Source organism: Vigna unguiculata, chromosome 1 (genome assembly GCF_004118075.2).
Source record: "Vigna unguiculata cultivar IT97K-499-35 chromosome 1, ASM411807v1, whole genome shotgun sequence".
NCBI classification, from domain to species: Eukaryota; Viridiplantae; Streptophyta; class Magnoliopsida; order Fabales; family Fabaceae; genus Vigna; species Vigna unguiculata.
Window position 1 is genome coordinate 212,501 of NC_040279.1, and position 20,706 is coordinate 233,206.

Sequence of the window (20,706 nt, forward strand, 5' to 3'; positions counted from 1 at the left end):
TAAAAAAGTTTCAACAATACGGATGATAGAATATTTTCATATTACATTGTAACAGCAATTTGATTTCGAAAATAAGGTCCTAAACATTATATGAAATATGATTACAAAGTCGCATGCATGGTTAATCCAAACAAAAATCCATTAATTCTAGTAAGTTTGAGTTCTAAAATAATTATTATATTTGATCGAAAAATTTAATGAAAAGATAAATTAAATTATTAATTTATTCATTAATATTATATAAATTGTGAACTTATTACATTTAATATATTGAGTTAACTTAGAGATGCAAATAATGGAAAGAGTAAATATTTAATATATGTCATTATGTATATTATTTACGCATCAAGAAGTATTGATAGATATGCTTTAAAATCTGCTTTAATTTTTTCGCAATAAAGCATATTAAATGTTTAGAGTAGGTCATTTCATGGTTTTTAAATAGGTTACCAAGGCTTTTGCAAATGTTTTAAAGGCATTAAGGAGTAGAAAACTGATGTAATATATGATAACAACAAACATATTAGTTTATACTATTTTTTTTTTTTGGGATGATGGATCATTCCCAATGGATCATTATGTATATGAGGTATTGTATGTTTTGGAGTGTGTGTTCTCTCACGTCACGGTTTATTTTTAAAAGACGTTACAGAAGGTGAATGAGGAAGGAGTATTTAAATGATCTTATGCCTCGATTTTTAAGCGATGAGAGACTATTAGGCACAATAGGAACATAAGCCTCAGTCGAGATCTAAGGGGAATAATTGTCCATCCCCAATGGAGGGATTAAGGGGACCGATGGTTCGTCTGAGAACCTTGTTATCAGCCCCACAGTGGGTGCCAAATGTTCTTGTATCGAGATTCAGAACGTGGACTTTTGTGCAAGTGGCAAGATCTAAGTGGCTTGATGACTCCTGATGAATACTCCTAAGGACGGGAATAAAGGGAAGATCCACCTACAAAAGACTTTAGGATCTATGAGAATAGAGTAACGAGTATGAGAATTTTGTGTGTTTTTGGTGAAATACAATGTGTATTTATAGGGTTGTTAGGCCTTATGATGTTTGTTATTATCATCAGAAGATCAAGTAATATCATAATATAACAACTTACAATATATATGATAATTAGCAAAATAATAACAATAATGTGATACCTTTCTTGATATACCAAATATTTGTAAATATATGTATTAAGGAATATCATGACATAATCAAACTATCAAGATTTAGTCACATATATTGTCAATATATGAATATTTGCACCAACAAATATATCTTGGAATATCTTGAGTATACATTATTTTTCCAAACAAGTACACAAAGTCTTCATGTTATAAATAATAAATTGTTGAAACATTGCGACCAAACTCTATGTTGAGAATGTTCTTTAAACCTAACTCGACCTTACAAAATTGGTTTATAAAGTTAAGGTTTTAACTCATTTTATATATTGTAAATTGACTTTATTTCTAATTGATGTGAGACTTTCAACACACTCTTACACACGAAGACATATATATCTCGAGCATGGATTACACATTAATGAATGATCTGATAGCAACTTGATAACAAGTGGAACAATAGACCCAACAAACACACACTTCGCTAGAATAGGCTCTAGTCACACACTTCTCAAGAGTGATAGTAAAAAACAAAATACACATTTCATATTGGTAAAAACCAAATCTAACAATTAAAAGCATATGCTAATTAGAAAATAGTGTCGAATTTAAGTCGCACATGTAGCAAACTCTAAAATCATGGACGATAATTCATTAATGTCGAATTTTGAAGATTTTCTTTATATAGTGTAGGTTAAGTCAATATTGACTCATTGTAATTTTTAAACAAATTTTTGAGCAGTTTAGTGCTAGCTAAGTTAACAACGAAAGAAATATAATTTTAATATTACTTTAGTTTGTGTTAGTGTGGTTAGTGCTAACAACAAAAATTTTGAGAAAATAGTGTCTCGTACAACAATGTATTCATCTTAAACAAAAATAAAACAAAAATATAGGCAAAATTCTTTTATAGTGGATGAAGGAGATGGATGCAAATGAAGGATATAAGTGTAGACGAGAGATAGGTGTTGATAAAAGATATGAGTATGAATATAGGAGATGAGTATGGGTGAAGGAGATGACTGTGGATGAAGAATGAATGTGTATTAAGGAGAAGAGTGCGATCAATTTATCTAGAAAAGAGAAAGAAAAATTGCGAGGAAAGCTGTGAATGAAAAGATTGATTTGTTATCTTTAACTATGAGCCTTTGAATTAAAAATAATATATATTTTTTATTTGTTGTCATAAAGCACATGAATTCAAAACATGTAAATTACCTTCGGCTTGGCCAGTGATAACTTAAATAAATATTAAAGATACATTAAAGTAACATTAGTTTAGATCGATCATAACTTAATAAATAATATATAAATAAAATTAGTGTTGTTCTAACTGACGTTAACTTAAATAAACATAATATTAAAAATAAATAAGATTAACCTAAACTGGAATTATATTGCTAATCTTATTTATTCTTTATATTTATTTTAGTTTGCATCAATTAAGCTTGACACAAATATTTTTACTTACTATAAAATGTTAAAAATGATTAATGTTGACTTAGAGTTGGTTTAGCTAATTTTATTGGTGTAATAAACATATGTTTAATTGAAGTATATGTTTTGCATAGTATTAAATTAAATTTAAGAAATATTTTATGCTAGAATCAATTTTGACAAACATAGTTATTTAATATTTATGGTGTGAGAGGACCTAAAATAATATATAATACTTAATTTTTAGTCTAAGTTTCAGGACTGTTAGCACAACTTATTTTATGTTTGAAGATTTGATGGAGCATTGTCATGATGAAGATAGTGGATAGTGATACAATGCAGCCATGATTAATTGATGAAGATATGAAGACTTAAAGATATGCATGTTGATCAAGCTTGGTGCATGTGCTAAATCTAGATTTCACTTGAAAATCATAAAGATTGAAGATTGGAGCTCTAACTGTAGACAAATGGATTGTTAACGGATTAAATGGCTAGCTAAAGTTAATTCAGTTGCTTGCTAACCAACTGTCTATATAATTTGGTGTTCAGAGAGAGGTGTAACAATTGTTAATTTTGAGCACAAAATCACTTTAAATCTTTGGAAAATGCTCTGTCTCTCTCTAGATTATACAAATGTGCAGCTATTCATGAAGAATCTTTGAATTTCTTGGATCATTTTTTTGCTTGGTTTAGATACTTGGAGAAAGAGGTTGGGTTGGTTAGGGAGAGTAATCATCCATATTTGATCTTTCTCAAGTTTCTAGGTGTTGCATGGTGATTTTCTATGTCTGCAAGTGAGATCTTATTGTTCTTAGTTGAGACTCTTGTGGGATTCAAGAGTCTTGGTGTTTGTTTTGCATATTTTAGAAGTGTAATCTTATTGAATTGTGTAAATCTTTTAAAATAATGCAAGTCAAGCTCAGGTTGCCTTAATAAACTTGATGTAGTTTAGTTTTGAGTGAACCAATTTAAAAAAAATTTAGCTCGTGTTTGAATCTCTCTCTACTTGATTTTTGATATAAAAATTCAAGAATCTGGTTTTAATAATCTTTGTATGGTTTTGAGTGATTTGACAATCTGAAGGTGTATTTCTATTGGTATAGCTGATTGTAATCAATCTTGATTAGTTGCTAATATTGGTTTTTAGTTAATCATCAAATTTGTGTTTCTGTAGAATTTTCCAATAGTTCAATTTTCCAATACTGATTAGGCTAGTTGATTATTTGTTGAATGAAATTAGCCTGTTAACTATTTTTAATCGATTGAAAGTACATGGTCCAACAATGATTGCATACTGACTTCTTGGTTGTTCTGATTCAAACAAGGTGTTTTACAAGTTAAAAAGAACTAAAAATTTTTGAAAAGCCAATTCAACCCTCCTTCTTAACTAATTAGATTTTTCTATACTTAATAAGGACTTTTACCAAAAAATGAGTCTCATACCATATCACATGGTAGAATTTAACCTACATCAACCATATAAAATCGATTCAATTATGTATGATTTTTTTTTTCACTTATATATTATAAATTAGTATTATAATAATTTATGTGAGATCTCCAAGACATTCTATCATCCTAAAGACATCAAACATGAAAATTGAATAGGACATGATAATGGGTGCATGAGAAATCCAATATATGAAATCATATCAATAAATGATTATTATATAAAAAAATAGTTATTGAAGGAGATCTTTATATATATATATATGAAGGGAACTAAGCTCGTTTAAATATATAACTTTTTTATAAATTCATAATCCTTTGAATAATTAAACATACTCTGATTATCTGGAACATTGGTAGTTGTGAAAACTCTTACATAAGTGAAATTAATTAATAAAAAATGAAGATAAACTAATTGAATATCAAAATTTATAGTGGACTAAGACTTAATTCTATAATAAAAGGACTAGTAGTCGATCATGAAAACAAATAAGATAGAAAAAAAAAAACATCACGTGTCTCACACACTAACAAGTTGTAACCTTGACACAATAACTGGAAGGAGATAAGAAAGTGGAAACCTGTTGTTGTTGTTATTTTAAGCATGCATATATCTGCAACTGTAGAAATCACACTTTTTATTTTATTTTATTTTATTTTAAGTATGTTTTAATTATGATGGAAGTGTGAGATTGTCGTTCTCACCTAACCCTAGAGCTTCAATGTTGATCCTTAAAAGAAAATTTATATTTGTTAATAAGGAAGGTATAAAAAAAGGCCCACGCGGCATACACATTTGTCACTAGGATTTAAATAATGCCGGAGCGAGGTCCTCGCGATGCCATTAAAAATCATCTTTTTATTTTTTTCTTTTACGTCCCACGCCTAAACCCATTCAAATATATATATGTCTACATGCACGCACATTACACATTGCCATTTTCTTACCATTATTTACCCTTTTATTTATGACCCTCACACTTCAAACTTCAAACTTCATTTACTTCAACCACCCTCCCACATCATAAGTACTAAACAAAACCTTAAAAATAAATGTTTTCAACAATATATAAGATTGACCACGCACTAAAATGTGTGAAAACCATGGGTTTTTTTTACCGACAAGAAGTGATTTACTTCTCAAATTACGAAAATAATGTAACTTTTAAAAAATTTGGATAAATCGTATGACCTTGGCATGCACGATTTTATAAACAAAATCATGCTATCACTACATTTGACTTGAAATTATATTAACATAACACAACCTCTTTTTTATTTTTACAAAATCATAAAAGTCTATCTGAAATAAAATATACTTAATTTTTATGTTTTTTGACATTTTCAAGAAATAAACTATCTTATATTGTCAAAAAATATCATTATTTTAAGATGTAATACATTTTTACATGTAATATTTACCCTTTAATCTTTTTATTTTTTTACATGTAATATTTTTTAGTAGGTGCATGTAGATGGAGGGTTAAAAAAAATATAATATTTTGATATCACACTTTTTTTTTTTACCAGTGACACTATCTTTTATTATTATTTACTTTTTTTTTAAATATGTAAAAGTTAATTTTTCTTAAAACTATTTTATCCTTCTAAAATTGTTAAATGTTTTAAATGGTGTAAAAGAACATTTTTTTTCTTAAAAAAAAAAAATTGGTTGTTAAAAGAAGCGAGAAAGATGATTGGTAAGGAGGTGGAGAGTGAGAAAATATATATATATATATAAAGGAATGGAAAGCATGGAGAGTTGAGAAGGAAAGAAAGATGGGAAGGTACAGATACCACGTAGAAACGGTTCAGCCATGTTTGTTTCTCAGCAGGCTTCACATATTCATCCACCTCCTCGCCGTCGTTTCCCTCTGTTACTACCGCATATCACACCTCTTCCACCAACCACCAACCGCGCCATGGATACTCATCACCATCGCCGAGCTTCTTCTCTCTGCGCTCTGGTTCTTCAACCAGGCCTTCCGCTGGCACCCCGTCTCGCGTACAACCATCACCGACAAGCTGCCGAGGGAGGAGAACCTGCCGGGGCTGGACATCTTCGTGTGCACGCTGGACCCTGAGAAGGAGCCCACGGTGCAGGTGATGGACACGGTTGTTTCCGCCATTGCCATGGACTACCCTTCTGATAAGCTGGCGGTGTATCTGTCGGACGACGGTGGGTGTCCGGTGACTCTGTACGCGATGAGAGAGGCGGGTGAGTTCGCGAAGGAGTGGGTTCCCTTCTGCAGAAAGTATGGGGTGAAGTTGAGGTGTCCCAAGGTCTTCTTCTCTCCCATGGGAGAAGATGAAGACCTTCTTCGCCTCCAGGGATTCAAGCCTCATCGTGACCTCATCAAGGTATATACCTATCACTTTCAATCTCATCAGTTCATGGAACATATAAACTCACACTGTTCTTTCTTGCTATTTACAGGCTAAATACGAGAAAATGCAGAAGAACATCGAGAAATTTGGTTCAGACCCTAACAATCTTCGAATTGTCACCGACAGGGCTCCTCGTATTGAGGTATGGGACTGTTGGGAATTTTAGGGCTTTTGATAATATGAGAGATATAAGAGATATATGTGATATGTTATACGGAGGAACATGTTTTTGTATTTTATTGATATACTCTATATATAGAGCAAAATATAACAAATATCAAGTATAAAATATTTATAATATCTCACTCCTAATCTAAAATAATAACAAATTTCTAAAACTGACACATATCTCTAAAACTGAAATATTTTCTAAAAACTAATTTAAATAAAAAAAGATATTAAGTAATATTCTCAACATTCCTCCTTGCTTAATATCTGTTTATTTTATATCTTCAGATTTGATTCTCCATCTTTTGATGCTTGATTTTCTCCTCTTTTTGTGTTTGCAATATTTGTTTTTCTCCTTCTTCCATGGCATCACATCTTTCTTCAATTTGGCATCATCCTTCATATTTCTTCTTATATCAGCATCATCTTCTTTTTCTTTGTTCGGTGTGGATTTCATTGGAGTGGCATTGGACCTTTTGTGAATATTAAAATGTGAACCTCCATCTACTTTCTTCACTTGGACATCTACTTTCTTCCAAAGATATTTATCTTCTAATTTTGATCCTTCTTTCATGTTCACTTTCTTTGTATCAAATTCCTCCTTCATAAAATCCAGCGCAAATCTTTTGTCTTTCATGTGGACTTTAAATACCTCTATGTTGTTTGCATTTTTGATCACACATACTTTATTTTCAAAGGAGACCTTATAACCTTTCTCTAACAATTGAGCAACACTTAACAAATTCTGGGTAATCTCAGGAACATATAAGACATCAAAAATTAATTTGATACCTGAATGAGTTTTAATTGAAACTGTTCCTGTACCTTTCACAGCAAGTTGTTCTCCATTCCCAATTCTTACCTTGGAAATATTTGATTTATTCAGCTCCTTGAAAATTTCTCTATCATGAGTCATATGGTTTGTGCAACCACTATCTATAATCCAATCTTTTGAAGATTGGTTGGTTGTGACACATGATGTTGTAAAAAGTAGATCTTCCTCTGATTTATCCTCATCTGATTTATTCTCCACAATTTGAACATCTTCTTCAGAATCTTTAGATTTGCATACCTTTTCCACATGTCCCAATTGACCGCATTTGTGACATTTGACATCTGGCCTCCACCAACACCAATTGGGTTGATGACCTTTTCTCTTGCAATGGGGACAAGATGGAAAAACTGTGTGTTGTTGTATTTGCTCCTTCTATTTTTCTTGACTATGAGAGCATTATCTTCCGTGTAATTTAAATTACCTTCAACCGCCTCATGATCTTCTCTCATCAATCTTCGTTGTTCTTGTGCTTGCAAGGCATGTATCACCTCTGTAAAGGTGATTGTAGACAAATCTTTTGTGTTTTCTAAGGAAGCAATAGATGCCTCATATCTTTCCGGCACCGTCACCAGAATTTTCTCAACGAGTCTGGAATCTGAAAACTCCTTTCCCAACAATTTTATCTTGTTGGCAATACCCAACAATTTGTTTGAGTATTCTTTAATCGTCTCTGACTCTTTCATTCTTTGCATCTCAAACTCCCTTATCAAGTTCAAAACTTTCATGCCTCGAATCTTCTCGTTCCCTTCATATTCTGCTTTCAAGTATTCCCATATTTCTTTGGGAGACTTTAAAGTCATGATCCTGGTCATAATCATTTGTGAAACACCTGCGAACAAGCATGATTTTGCCTTTGCCTTTCTCGTTTTCTTTTCTTTATGCGCTTTCATTTGAGCCATGGTGGGATTTTCAGACAAGGGAACATCATCTTCCTCCACAACTTCCCATAGATCTAGCCCCTCTAGATATGTTTGCATCCTTACCGCCCATAGATCATAGCTTTCACCATCAAAGAGTGGAATAGCGACGTGTGACATATTTCCTTCCATTCTATCGGCAGTAAGAACAATGGCTCTGATACCAGTTGTTGGGAATTTTAGGGCTTTTGATAATATGAGAGATATAAGAGATATATGTGATATGTTATACGGAGGAACATGTTTTTGTATTTTATTGATATACTCTATATATAGAGCAAAATATAACAAATATCAAGTATAAAATATTTATAATATCTCACTCCTAATCTAAAATAATAACAAATTTCTAAAACTGACACATATCTCTAAAACTGAAATATTTTCTAAAAACTAATTTAAATAAAAAAGATATTAAGTAATATTCTCAACAGGGACTGCCTCACACCAACATCATTCTCCACAAAAACTTCTCTGCACATTTCCTCAATGGATCACGTCACTACTTCCATTTTTTTTCTTTTTTCTAACCAACCTTCGGATTCTTCTTTCATGAATGGAAATTACATAAGAAAAATTATACCTTTTTTACTCTCATCATTTCCTCTCTGGTCATTGATATTTTTTAAATAAAATAATGAAACATTAATTAATAATCCATACCAAATTAAGATATTACACGATGAATAAATAATGAGAATCAAAATAATAGGAATTATATTATATTTATCCAACAATTAAATTTTAATTTTTTCTTTTATAACCTAAGTTATAATCTTGTAAGTAATTTTTTATTTTTCTATTTTCTATTTTTCTATATTACAAATTAATAATGTATTGACTTTAGTCGTAAAAGAAAATTATTAAAATTTATTTATTATAATAATATTATCCAAATCAAATCTATATTTTTTAGTGAGCATTAAAACCATGTTATATATTAATACTTTAAAATTTTTTTAACATATTTTAAGACTTTACAATCAATATATTTTAAAATTACAACATAGGAATAGAAAATAAAATTGAATTGACTTTCGATTTTTAACGTAAACTTATCTAATTTAAATCGAATATAAATTTTTTAGTGATACTTAAGTGATTACATATTAACATTTTAAACTTTTTTAATTAACATTTTTTAAAATTTTAAAATTAGTGATCATCAATACATTTCAAAAAAATACTAAAAAATCAGCAAAAAAATAAAATAAAATCGAAATCGAAATGTCTTTCCCAAAATTTTATAATAAAATATACTTTTTAGATTTTTTTTCAACTTTTTCTAAATATCATTTCTCTATTAGAAATCGAAGACACAGGTCAAAAATTAAAAACTTTATGGTATTATAACATAAAAGGTTTTAAATAAAAATATTCATAAATTAAGGAAATCTAATGAGAAAAATATTATATTAAGGCTTAAAACTATTACAAGTAAAGGTTGGACACTTGCCCTTGAGCGCTCTCTAACATCAATTAAATCTAATTTAATATGATTGTATGATGAAGTTTCAATCTTTTAGTATTAACCTTTTTAACTAAAAAGTATGACCTGCTTTTATAAGATAGTATACCTCAATCTATATGTTTTATATAGTAAACACATGCATCTTTTTAATATGTATAATATTATATTAGTAATGAATAATATTATAATATTATTAAATTAATAAATAAAATTATATTATATTTATTAAAAATAAAGTAAAATATATGAAGAAAATAACTTATGATGAATAGAAAAAAAAAAAGATAAGTAAATAGTTTTAGAAAAACTTATAGAAGTAACCGTTATTTTTCTTTTAAATTTTAAAAATAATTATATCATAAAGGGTAAAGTTAAAATTATGAAATGTAGATACAAAAGATCTTTTTATATATAATTATAGATAACTGAGTCCTAATTATTTTTTTTTTTTTTTCATTGTTGGCCCCTAAATCTTATAGTCCCTTTAATAATGTCCATAACATAAGATATTTATATAAAGAAACGGTTATTATATACAGAGTAAAATGTAACAAAATTATTAAATATAATTTATGTTTATGATAACATAAAATAATAAAGTATAATTATAAAAGTAAATATGAATAATTTTTAAAATTGTTTTGATTAATTTTATTTATTTTATAGGTAATATTTTATTATAAATAGTTGTTTTGGTTTAAAATGATTAAGTTTAAAACAATATCAAATTGAAAAAACAATAAATATTAAAAATAAATGTCACTTAAAAGATAAAATTGATAATATAACTATTTTAATTAAAAAATTATTTATTAAAAGGATAAAATTGAAAAATTAATATATACACCAAAAAGGTGAATCCTTTTATATAATAATATACATTAATAATATTTTAATCTTAACTAACTCAATTTAAATAATAAATAAATATATTTATTTTGATAAATAAATGTTTTTAAAAAATAAAATATTTCTGACAAACTAATTTAAATAAATATTTTCAATATTTCTCCTTTTTTGATCAGTTTATTTGAATTCCAAATTTCAAATTTCATTACCAATCTTTTAATGTTTGATTTCCCTCTATTTTTTCTTGTAAAAATTGTCTTTCTTTCTTCTATTGAAATACATTTTTTTAATTTTTCTTTTATCAATCTCACCTTTATCTATTGTGGATTCAGTAGCAGTGATGATGAACCTTTAATGCATATTAAAGTGTAGTTTTTTATTTACTTTTTTTCTCTTGAATCAAAGTTTATTCTCAATCAAGAGACACATTTTATCTTTTATCCTAGTGAACCCGATAGTTAATAAATTTTGATTAATCTCACAAACATATAAAACATTAAAAAATAATTTAATACCTAAATAAACTTTAATTGTAATTATTCTTATGCTGATTTGCACAAAAATTATTTATATATCAGTCTTTTGTAAATTTATTAGTCGTAAGACATTACATTTGAGTAGTTATTTTCTTATGCCTCCTCTACAACCGTTGTTTTTTGAAAGATTTGTTGAATGATAGATTGAACTATTGTTGATGACTTAATTCCAATATAAACTATGCGGTTTTTGAAAGATTTGTATAGACTGAATGAACAGAATATATACGCACCCTTTCCAATGAATGATGAATCGTATTTGTTGGAGCATTATGCAAACTTTTTGAGTCCAGATTTCTATTATTTTTTTTTCGTGCTGTTTTTTATAAGTATTAAAAGTTATATTGTGTGACATTTAAATATTTTTTAATAATTTAAAAACATCAAAATTAGTGGTGATCAATGAAACACAAATACAGTAGAGAAACAACATAAAAAAACTCAACAAGAGAATCCAAATTCAAACTTTAACTCCGCAGAGAATCCAAATTCAAACTTTTGCTCGTTAGTGGAAGAGAAAGAAGAAAAACTAATTGGTATTTGCATGTGGTCAGATTATAAATGAGGAGCCAGTTTGCCACTTGTGTTTATGTGTCTCGGGAAAGAAGGCCATCCCTTCCTCACAATTCAAAGGAGGAGCCCTCAACACATTGGTTTGTTTGTACCAACTGAATTTGATTTTCTACTCTTTTTTATCGTTTCTTGCTTCATCAATGTAACCATTTTTCAATTGTGGTTGCAGCTCAGAGTCTCGGGTTTTCTCAGTAATGCACCTTATTTCCTAGTAGTGGATTGTGATATGTATTGCAATGATCCAACCTCTGCCAAACAAGCCATGTGTTCTTCCTTGATCCTCACACCCTCCAAGATACTGCATTGTTCAATTCCCTCAATGTTCACAACCTTAAGCAAAAAAGACATCTACGATAGTCAAACTAGACTGCTTTTAAGGTAATCAATCATATATATATCCTTTGTCTGTTTTATTTTATCACTTGTGTGATGAAATTTTGTACTTTTTCTTTTAGACAATGTGGCAAGGCATGGATGGACTGAGGGTCCTGGTCTTTCTGGCAGTGGAAATTACTTGAGTAGAAGTGCTTACTATTGGAAGTCCTAACCAAAAGAGTACGTAAATATGGCCTCTGCATGGTTTACTTTTCTCAGTCACATTCCATTAAAGAAACTGTATCTAATTTCAATCTGTGATTGTAGATGACTATCTGCAAGAGCACAAAAGTACTTTGGCAACTCTACTGGTTCGTTGAATCACTGAAGGTCATCCGTGGACAGAAAACTACCAAAAAAAGCAGTTCAAGAGAAGAACGTTGAGAGAAGCTCTTGCAGTGTGCTCCTGTTCCTACGAAAACAACACAAAATGGGGTACAGAGGCAAGTGTTGAGAATATATGCATCTAACAGCATTTATGTATATCATATTTGGTTTTCAATTCATCTTAATTGATGGTACACGCAGGTGGGATTCTCATATGTGATCTTACTTGAGAGTACTGGAACTGGGTATATTCTTCATACCAGAGGATGGAGATCAGTTTATCTTTATCCCAAACGCCATGTTTCTTAGGTTGTGCCCCCACTGACATCAAAGAAGGCATGATTCAATTGGTTAAGTGGTTGTCTGAACTCTCTTGCTTGGTTTCTCCAAATACAGCCCTTTCACTCATGGATTTTTGAGCATGTCCATAATGCATTCCTTCACTTATGCTTCCTAACAATGTCATCCCTCTATGCTATTTCTTCATCCTATACGGCATTGTACCTCAACTATGCCTCCTCAAAGGAATCCCTGTCTTTCCAAGGTATTATATTGTCTTATTTAGCTTGTAACGTGATGAAGATAACTTTTGCTGTGACTTGAAAATGAGAAGGTTTGATTTTGCTGTTATGACAGGGACAGACCCTTGGTTGCAGTGTTTGCATTGTGTTGTATCCACTCAGATTCAACATTTGGTTGAGGTTGTTTCCGGGGAAGGTCTGTGGCAATGTGGTGGGATGAACAAAGAATTTGGATTCTGAAGTCGGTCACAAGCATATTGCAATACTAGAAGCAATGAAGAAGCGGTTGGGGTTGAATAAGATGAAATTAGCCTTGTCAAACAAGCTATCGACGAGAGAAGATGAAGAAGTATAGGAAGGTAGGTTCGATTCCAGGGTGCAGCTGTGTTCATGGCTCCAATGGTTCTGTTGCTCATTATCACATTGTTGCCTTCTTTGGTGGGATATGGAGAGTATTGAATGTGAAGGATTTTCAAGAAATGTTTGGTCAACTTTCCTTGTCACCTATGTAATGGTTCTGAGTTATCCCATTCTTCATGCCATAGTAACCATGAAAAGCAAGAATGGTAGTGAAATTTTGTCATAAATAATACGCTCATTCAAGTCTATGCTGTACTTGTATCTTACAATCAAATTGCTTAATAACATCTTCTCACTTTAGATCAATCTTCTAAAATGTATATAATATCTTTCTGCAACAACTTTGTATGTAATACCTTCCGGAATGACTTTTCTAGAATAGCTTTTTGGAAAATCTTTCTTAAACACATTAATGTTTCTAAAAAGAGCTTTATAAGATGAGTTTTCTTCTGCGATGCTTCTTTCTCTTCTTCCTCTGCGATGCCTGAAACTATTATTTATTCTTATGATATAGAATGTACGACTTAAAAGTCCTATTACTTATTCCATGGATTATTCAATGGTGATCCAAGTCTTGAAATAATTATCTGGAGGAAGATACTTCAAGAATGAAAGAAAAGGTAAATTACTTAAGAGAAAATAAAGCATGTTGTGAAATAGAAGAAACAACTTAGTAAGCCGAGAAATAAAAGTGAAGAATTGGTGGATAGTATTGCGAAAATGTGATGATGAAGTAAGCAGGGTGAAGCCAGCACCACCTTGTGTTGGAAACTTCATTTCACCAACCTTTGTTTGAACGTTCCTAAAATCCAACCTTGACCACAAACTGGATTTCCTTCAAAGTTGTTTATAAGAAAAAAATCCACTTTCCTATAAATCAAAGAGATGCAGTAGATGATCACTTAAGAGTTTATCAAAGATATACATTTTAAGGATATATAAAATATAGACATTATGTATAAAAACATATACTGACAAATGCAGCAATAACTGGTTTGACTTTCTCTTCTGCAACATGTAAGAAACATGGGAAGCAAAGCTAAGTGAAGTTGTTACATACGTTATCCTCAAGTCCCCACAGAGACAGTCACGAAAAATAGTGACAGAGGGGGCTTGAATGTGTGTGGAAAAATTCATGAAAGTAGTAAATAAATTGTACAAGTTGAGTATTTCAAATGGCCTGCAACAATGTTGGGTGTTTCAGTATGTATGCATAATTACTGCAAGAGAGGAGAGCAGGTGAATGTATTGATTGCATTTCAACCACCGCCATTTACCATCTTGTATTAAATCCTATTCTCTTTCATTACCATGTCAACTTGTTTTGGTTCATTCTTACAGATAGATAAAATCAACAAGCTCTTTGCTCCATGTGCCTCTCTTCACTCTCTCACACTTTTATGGCTAAGTTTGGACTGTCCCATTCTTGGTGCTTTTCATGTTGCTGAGTGGTGGTGCAGTGAGAGGCCAAAATGTGCCTGCCATGTTCATATTTGGTGACTCTCTCATTGACAATGGCAACAACAATAACCTTCCTTCCTTAGCTAAGGCCAACTATTACCCTTATGGCATCGACTTCAATGGAGGCCCTACTGGTCGCTTCTCAAATGGCTACACCATGGTTGATGAAATAGGTATACACTCTTTTTTATCAACTCTTTTTCTCTTTTTCCTAGTACTTGTCACATGACCAAAGCCAACCTAGATTATGGGGTTAATTCGTTTAAGTCAAAGCAAATAGAATATGCATAAGTGTCATATTCTAATAGGAGTATAAGACTGCTAACTGTTCACAAATTATTGCACCCTTTTCTCTTGGCATAGAATGTTTTTGCAAGCATAGGAATTAAAGCCAAAAGCTTGAGGAATGAGGCATAATTTTCTACAGGGAAAAGTATCACATAACATTCTTCTGGTGTGAGAGGTTGAGTTAGAACTAAACTTCATGTTATGGACTTTAATTTGACTAAATTAGTCACCAATTTCGGATTCATTTTTTATGACTGATTGTCCAGACATATTTCGAAAGAGAAAGTAATGCAATTGAATTGTTTATTTTCTTATGCAAAACTTTTTGGCACAGAATTGTCTTTAAGGACATGCTGCCAATTTTATCACCTTTGCCATGAATTTCTTACTTAGGAAGCCTACCAAGGCTACCATCAGTGAGGTGAATAACTGCTATACACTAACGACTATCTCTTGAGTACAGGATATTAATTATATGAAGTAATTGCTTGCTGTAAATTTCTCTTTTCTCCTTCAGTGGCCATTTTACTTGGTGTGTGTGGTTGGTGTGTGTGGTAAAAAGGGTAGATAAACCTCTGTCAAGGCATTTTCTTGCAGTAAATGATGCATTAAACAGAATATGGAGACTCCTCCTACACTTTTAGCTACACACCCCTTGAACCTACACAAGTGTTTCTCACTAGACTGTAATGACCAAATAGAAATTGTGTTAATATACAAGGCAATATAGCTCCCATATATGAAATTTCCCAGTTAAAAAATCATGCATCGAGATGCATCTTGGTATGTAAGGTCACATGCTTTCTAAAAATAAGGCCATAAAGGTATTCTTGTTAAGCACTAACATTCGTTGCAGGCACCTGAATAATATGTATCATTTCAACTGAATTTTACACTGATGTGTTCGTATGAATGCAGCTGAGCTGCTTGGACTTCCCTTGATTCCTGCATACTCAGAAGCCTCAGGGAATGAAGTGCTTCATGGAGTAAACTATGCTTCAGCTGCTGCTGGAATCCTTGATGCTACTGGCAGAAACTTGTGTGTAACATCTTCAGGATTTAGATTTTGACCTGAACATTACATAAAGCAACCTTGTTTTTCTTTTGAAGAATTTACTTTGAGAGGGTGAATCATAATGGATTCTCTTTGAGCAGGTTGGCGAATACCATTTGATCAGCAACTAAGGAACTTGAGAACACATTAAATCAAATAACGGGAATCTTGGAGCAGACTATATGGCCACAGCGCTTGCACAATGCATATTCTTCGTTGGAATGGGCAGCAATGACTACCTTAACAACTACCTTATGCCTAATTACCTACCAGAAATCAGTACAATGGACAGCAGTATGCTGATCTTTTGGTTCAAACATATAGGCAGCAGCTCACAGTAACATTTCTTAGTTTCTCATATACTATTAAGTTAAAACTACTTTTTGTCAAATTTGGATTCTTTACCGGATATTTCTGTGTTGTTCCTGTGCTATACTTTCAAAATACAATGATAGTCACTGATTTTGAAGTTTTAAAATATATTAAAAAGATTTGTAAAGTATCAACATAGTGTATTTTTAATGTTGAACAGAAGACAATACAGAAAAATCCAGTAGAGAATCTGAACTCTCTTTTGTCCAAGTTAATTTGAGGAAAGTTTAATTGTTTATGATTACATGTGTTATAGAGGCTTTACAATCTTGGAGCAAGGAAATTTGTGATTACTGGACTGGGGCAAATGGGGTGTATTCCAAGCATTCTGGCTCAAAGCATGAGTGGAAGCTGCTCTGAAGAAGTGAACTTGCTAGTGCAACCCTTCAATGAAAATTTGAAGACCGTTTTGGGCAATTTCAATGCTAATCTACCTGGTGCCAGATTCATATTCGTTGACACTTCCCGCATGTTCCAGGACATCCTTCTCAATGCTAGATCTTACGGTACATAGGAATAAAAACATACTACTTACTGCATTGCAATGAACATTTTCAACATGTCTTCATGATGACACTGATATTGTTTACTTCTTTCTGTGAAGGGTTTAGTGTTGTGAATAGAGGGTGCTGTGGCATTGGAGAAATAGAGGCCAAATAACATGTCTTCCATTCCAAACTCCATGCCCTAACAGAAACCAGTATGTGTTCTGGGATGCATTCCATCCTACAGAAGCAGCCAACATTCTGATGGGAAGAATGGCTTTCAGTGGGAATTCCAATTTTGTTTATCCTATAAACATAAGGCAGCTTGCTGAGCTATGAAGTGAGCCTCTTAAGTGGGAATCTTGCCGTGTCACTGTCATTTATAGCTTCAATGATCAAGTTTATATTTAGTAATTACTATATGTGGAACAACAAATTTAGTATAGGGAACCTATATCATAGTAAGAATGACTGCAATGTACTGCTATCTACATTTACTATCACAACTGTCATATGAATTCGTGCTTATCTTCTCTTTTTGTCTATTTTATTGTAATGTGGCAAGAGAATATTGCCCTTTTCTTCAGACATTTTAACCAGATTTATATATTCTTGGTGATCACGGGAACAGCGTTGAAATTAGCTGCCAAGAGAAATACATAGGCTTTTGGTTGTTATCTTTGATAATTTTAGTAGTAAACGTGCTTTAAAATAAACAATAAGCTGCAGCCTGAGGTGTTTCATATATGTTAATGTAATATTATTCCTGCACAATGGAATCAACCACAAGTGTACAGAGGAAATAAATGGTTTAGGCAACAACACATTCTTACAACACAAGATCATGAACACTGATAAATCAGCAGAGTGCATGCACTGCATAAATACCACACAAACAGACAAAATCCAACATAAACTAAGCTTTTACTGGGTTACCAATTGTTGAATATTAATGGGATAAGTATATGATTCTGAACTGTATGATGCCTTGGCTAGTAAAATATTGCCACCTCAGTGGGGTGGAAAGCATCCAGAACAAGTACTTCTGACGATTTTCACATGGTTGTTGCATAGGAAGGCAAGTAATTTGTCCATTGTTCTTGCCAACTCCACAGCAGCCCTTGTCTATCACATCAAATCCTATATGAAACAACATATATGGATAGCAAAATCAGCTTCTGAGAGCATGTTCTTTGTCATGAATAGATGCCATGTCTATAGAAAAGAGAATTACCAAATGATGCTCCATTTGAAGATAAATCTGAACTGCTTTGATAAAAATCAAGGAACACAAACTTTGCTCCTGGAAGCTGCCCTCCATTGAAGTTTTGAACCATTTCTTAAGGCCCGAGTTAAATAGCAAGATGGCATTGTTGATTTTTTCATTGCATCTGGTGCTGTTACCATGAAAACGAGCTAGTTGATATGGTATGCAGCCAATTTGACCAACTGCTGTAACAATCACTTTTCGTGCTCCTAGTGAATACAATTGCTGCACAATTTTAAGTAAAAACCATTAGTAATGTCTAATAAGGGAAACAACAATATTGTGCATGTGAACCTTCAAAAGGTAGTCATATTTTGGCAAAATGGTTGGTTTGAAACCACATTAGATCCTCAATTTACCTTGTCAAAATATTGTGTTCATAGGAATGACATGATTATTAACATGACCCAGAATGCTAATGCACTAGCTATATGTAGAGTAGTTAGAATTAAATGTGCATAACATACAGATAGCTGGCGAGAGTAATCTTGAAGAAGAGCAGATCCAAAAGCTTTAACAGTAAAATCTGAGCTAGTTGAATAAAAATCTGGCATAAAGTAGTTATTCAGGTAATCATTGCTTCCCATCCCTGAAAAGAATAGACATTTGCTTAGGTAGCTATTAAGTGAGTCATTGTCTCCTCTGAAGAACCTTCTCAGCTGTTGCACTGTGTTGCCAAAGTTTGCGACTTGTTCATTCATTGAAGTATGAGCACCCTGCAACCAAATTGCACAATAAAATCAGAAGAGGTAACACAGCAATAATATTTGTTTTCTCAAAAGAATCTCCAGCATATGTCATTGCATACAAGGTTACTGCCTGTTTCTTCTCTAATGCCTGCTGCTCCAGATGCATAGTTAGCTCCTCTTAGAAGTTCCAAACCCCTTGCTCTTGAGTGTGGAGGAATATACCTTGGGAAACCCAGAAGCTGAGCTGCAATTTTCAACATTGTATTCTTGAGAAATACAGCTATGTGTGCATATAGGATCCTAAACTTTAAAACAATGTGAATCTATCCTTTTTCTTATATCTAATAGAAGATTTAAACTCGTACTTGGATTATTTCGAACATACTCATTATTCATCATTAACTTAATCAATGAATTAAGGAAGTGTAGAGTTATTATACCTAAGGCATCAACATAAGTTCTGCCATTGGTGAAGCGGCCAGTGGCACCCCCTGGGAAGTCTATGCCATAAGGCCTGTAGTTGGCCCTGGCAAGGGTTAGGATTCCATTGTTGTTTCCATTGTCAACCAAAGAGTCACCAAATATGAAGAAGCATGGCACCTGTTGCCCCGGAGGAAGCCGTGGCTGCACCTGAGACATGCATCTGCCACATAGGCTCAGCCACAACATCCATGTCAATGTCAAACCAAATGCTTCATCTTAAGAACCGCTAATTTCTGACAAAAATGGCTGTTGTGGACATGCATTCTTATATTCTCCTTCTTAGACATAGTTGTGTGACCGTATTTATGGCATTCATGTGATAGGTATTTGATGATTTGTTGGGTAAGTGAGACAAAGAGAGAAGAAGCTTTTTGGTAGAGTATTAATGCATTTAGCTCATATATGAATGAGACTTCCTTTATCATCGGTGAATGGAGCTTCATCTCGTGACCAACAACTGGCTGGAACATGCTAGACACCTTTCTGCAATGCATGAGTTACAGTTACCAAGTTGTGTAAACATTTTTTTAGTTTGCCAAAGTTGATTATGAAGTAGTTGCAGCATTTGAGTTCTTTTTTTAACAAAAATTTCAGCATATGCTGCCATTCTGAAATGTGATTTTGCAGCATACTCGATAGATAAGATATCCGTTGAAGAAATTGGAAATTTATTACAAAATGCAAAGACAGAATTTGACGGACTAAGTAACATATGTTGTCACCTTTTAGTGACACGGATATATATATTTATAATTTTTCATGTTACTTAATTTTTTGTGTCAATTTATAAAATTAAAATATTTATTAAAATGTAACCTATATACTTTAAAAAAAAACCACCAACAGTTTGTAAGGAAAAAAAATAGACAATTTTTAGCAATGAATCCAAGGTTAATAAAAAATATATAATGTTTTACTAATCATGTTTGTCAATAAACACTAACTTAAAAATCAGACTCTAAATAAGGTTATCAATAATTACGCCTTTGATAACTATAGTTTATGATTTAACTTATTGTATTTATTTTTAAAAGATCAAATTTATTTATATTAATATTTTACTATGTAATTTGTTTAATTTATGCTTCAAATTATTATTTTTAGGTGAAGTTATATTTTAAAAAATTGTTTTAAATTATTTATTTAAAATTTAAATAAATAAATAAATGTGAAGGATTGAAAATATAAAAAAAAATCATGAATATTTCTTTTGCAACTACCCACTAGATAATAAATTACTATTTAGACCGGGTACATCTAGTTATACTAGTAATT

General features: G+C 31.8%; 2 protein-coding genes and 2 pseudogenes across 3 annotated transcripts; 3 read left to right on the plus strand and 1 right to left on the minus strand.

Moving 5' to 3' along the window:
* Nucleotides 1-5,752: 5,752 nt before the first annotated feature.
* Nucleotides 5,753-13,638, plus strand: LOC114192272 (annotated as a pseudogene). The gene is made up of 7 exons (XR_003606074.1): nt 5,753-6,373; nt 6,450-6,542; nt 11,731-11,829; nt 11,919-12,127; nt 12,205-12,304; nt 12,392-12,567; nt 12,653-13,638. The product of XR_003606074.1 is annotated as a probable cellulose synthase A catalytic subunit 3 [UDP-forming] (transcript).
* Nucleotides 13,033-13,638, plus strand: LOC114192278 (annotated as a pseudogene).
* Nucleotides 13,639-14,702: 1,064 nt separating this feature from the next.
* Nucleotides 14,703-17,021, plus strand: LOC114177945 (GDSL esterase/lipase At1g71691-like). The gene is given in 7 exon segments (XM_028063563.1): nt 14,703-14,748; nt 14,751-14,966; nt 16,000-16,122; nt 16,237-16,279; nt 16,281-16,396; nt 16,399-16,472; nt 16,764-17,021. Coding segments are annotated over 7 exon segments (876 nt in total).
* Nucleotides 17,022-17,733: 712 nt separating this feature from the next.
* On the minus strand, nt 17,734-19,731 carry LOC114177930 (GDSL esterase/lipase At1g33811-like). Its single transcript, XM_028063538.1, is given in 8 exon segments — nt 17,734-18,002; nt 18,005-18,022; nt 18,025-18,132; nt 18,227-18,328; nt 18,331-18,484; nt 18,727-18,975; nt 19,068-19,192; nt 19,389-19,731. Coding segments are annotated over 8 exon segments (1,071 nt in total). The 5' UTR covers nt 19,618-19,731; the 3' UTR covers nt 17,734-17,916.
* Between the last annotated feature and the right edge of the window lie 975 nt (nt 19,732-20,706).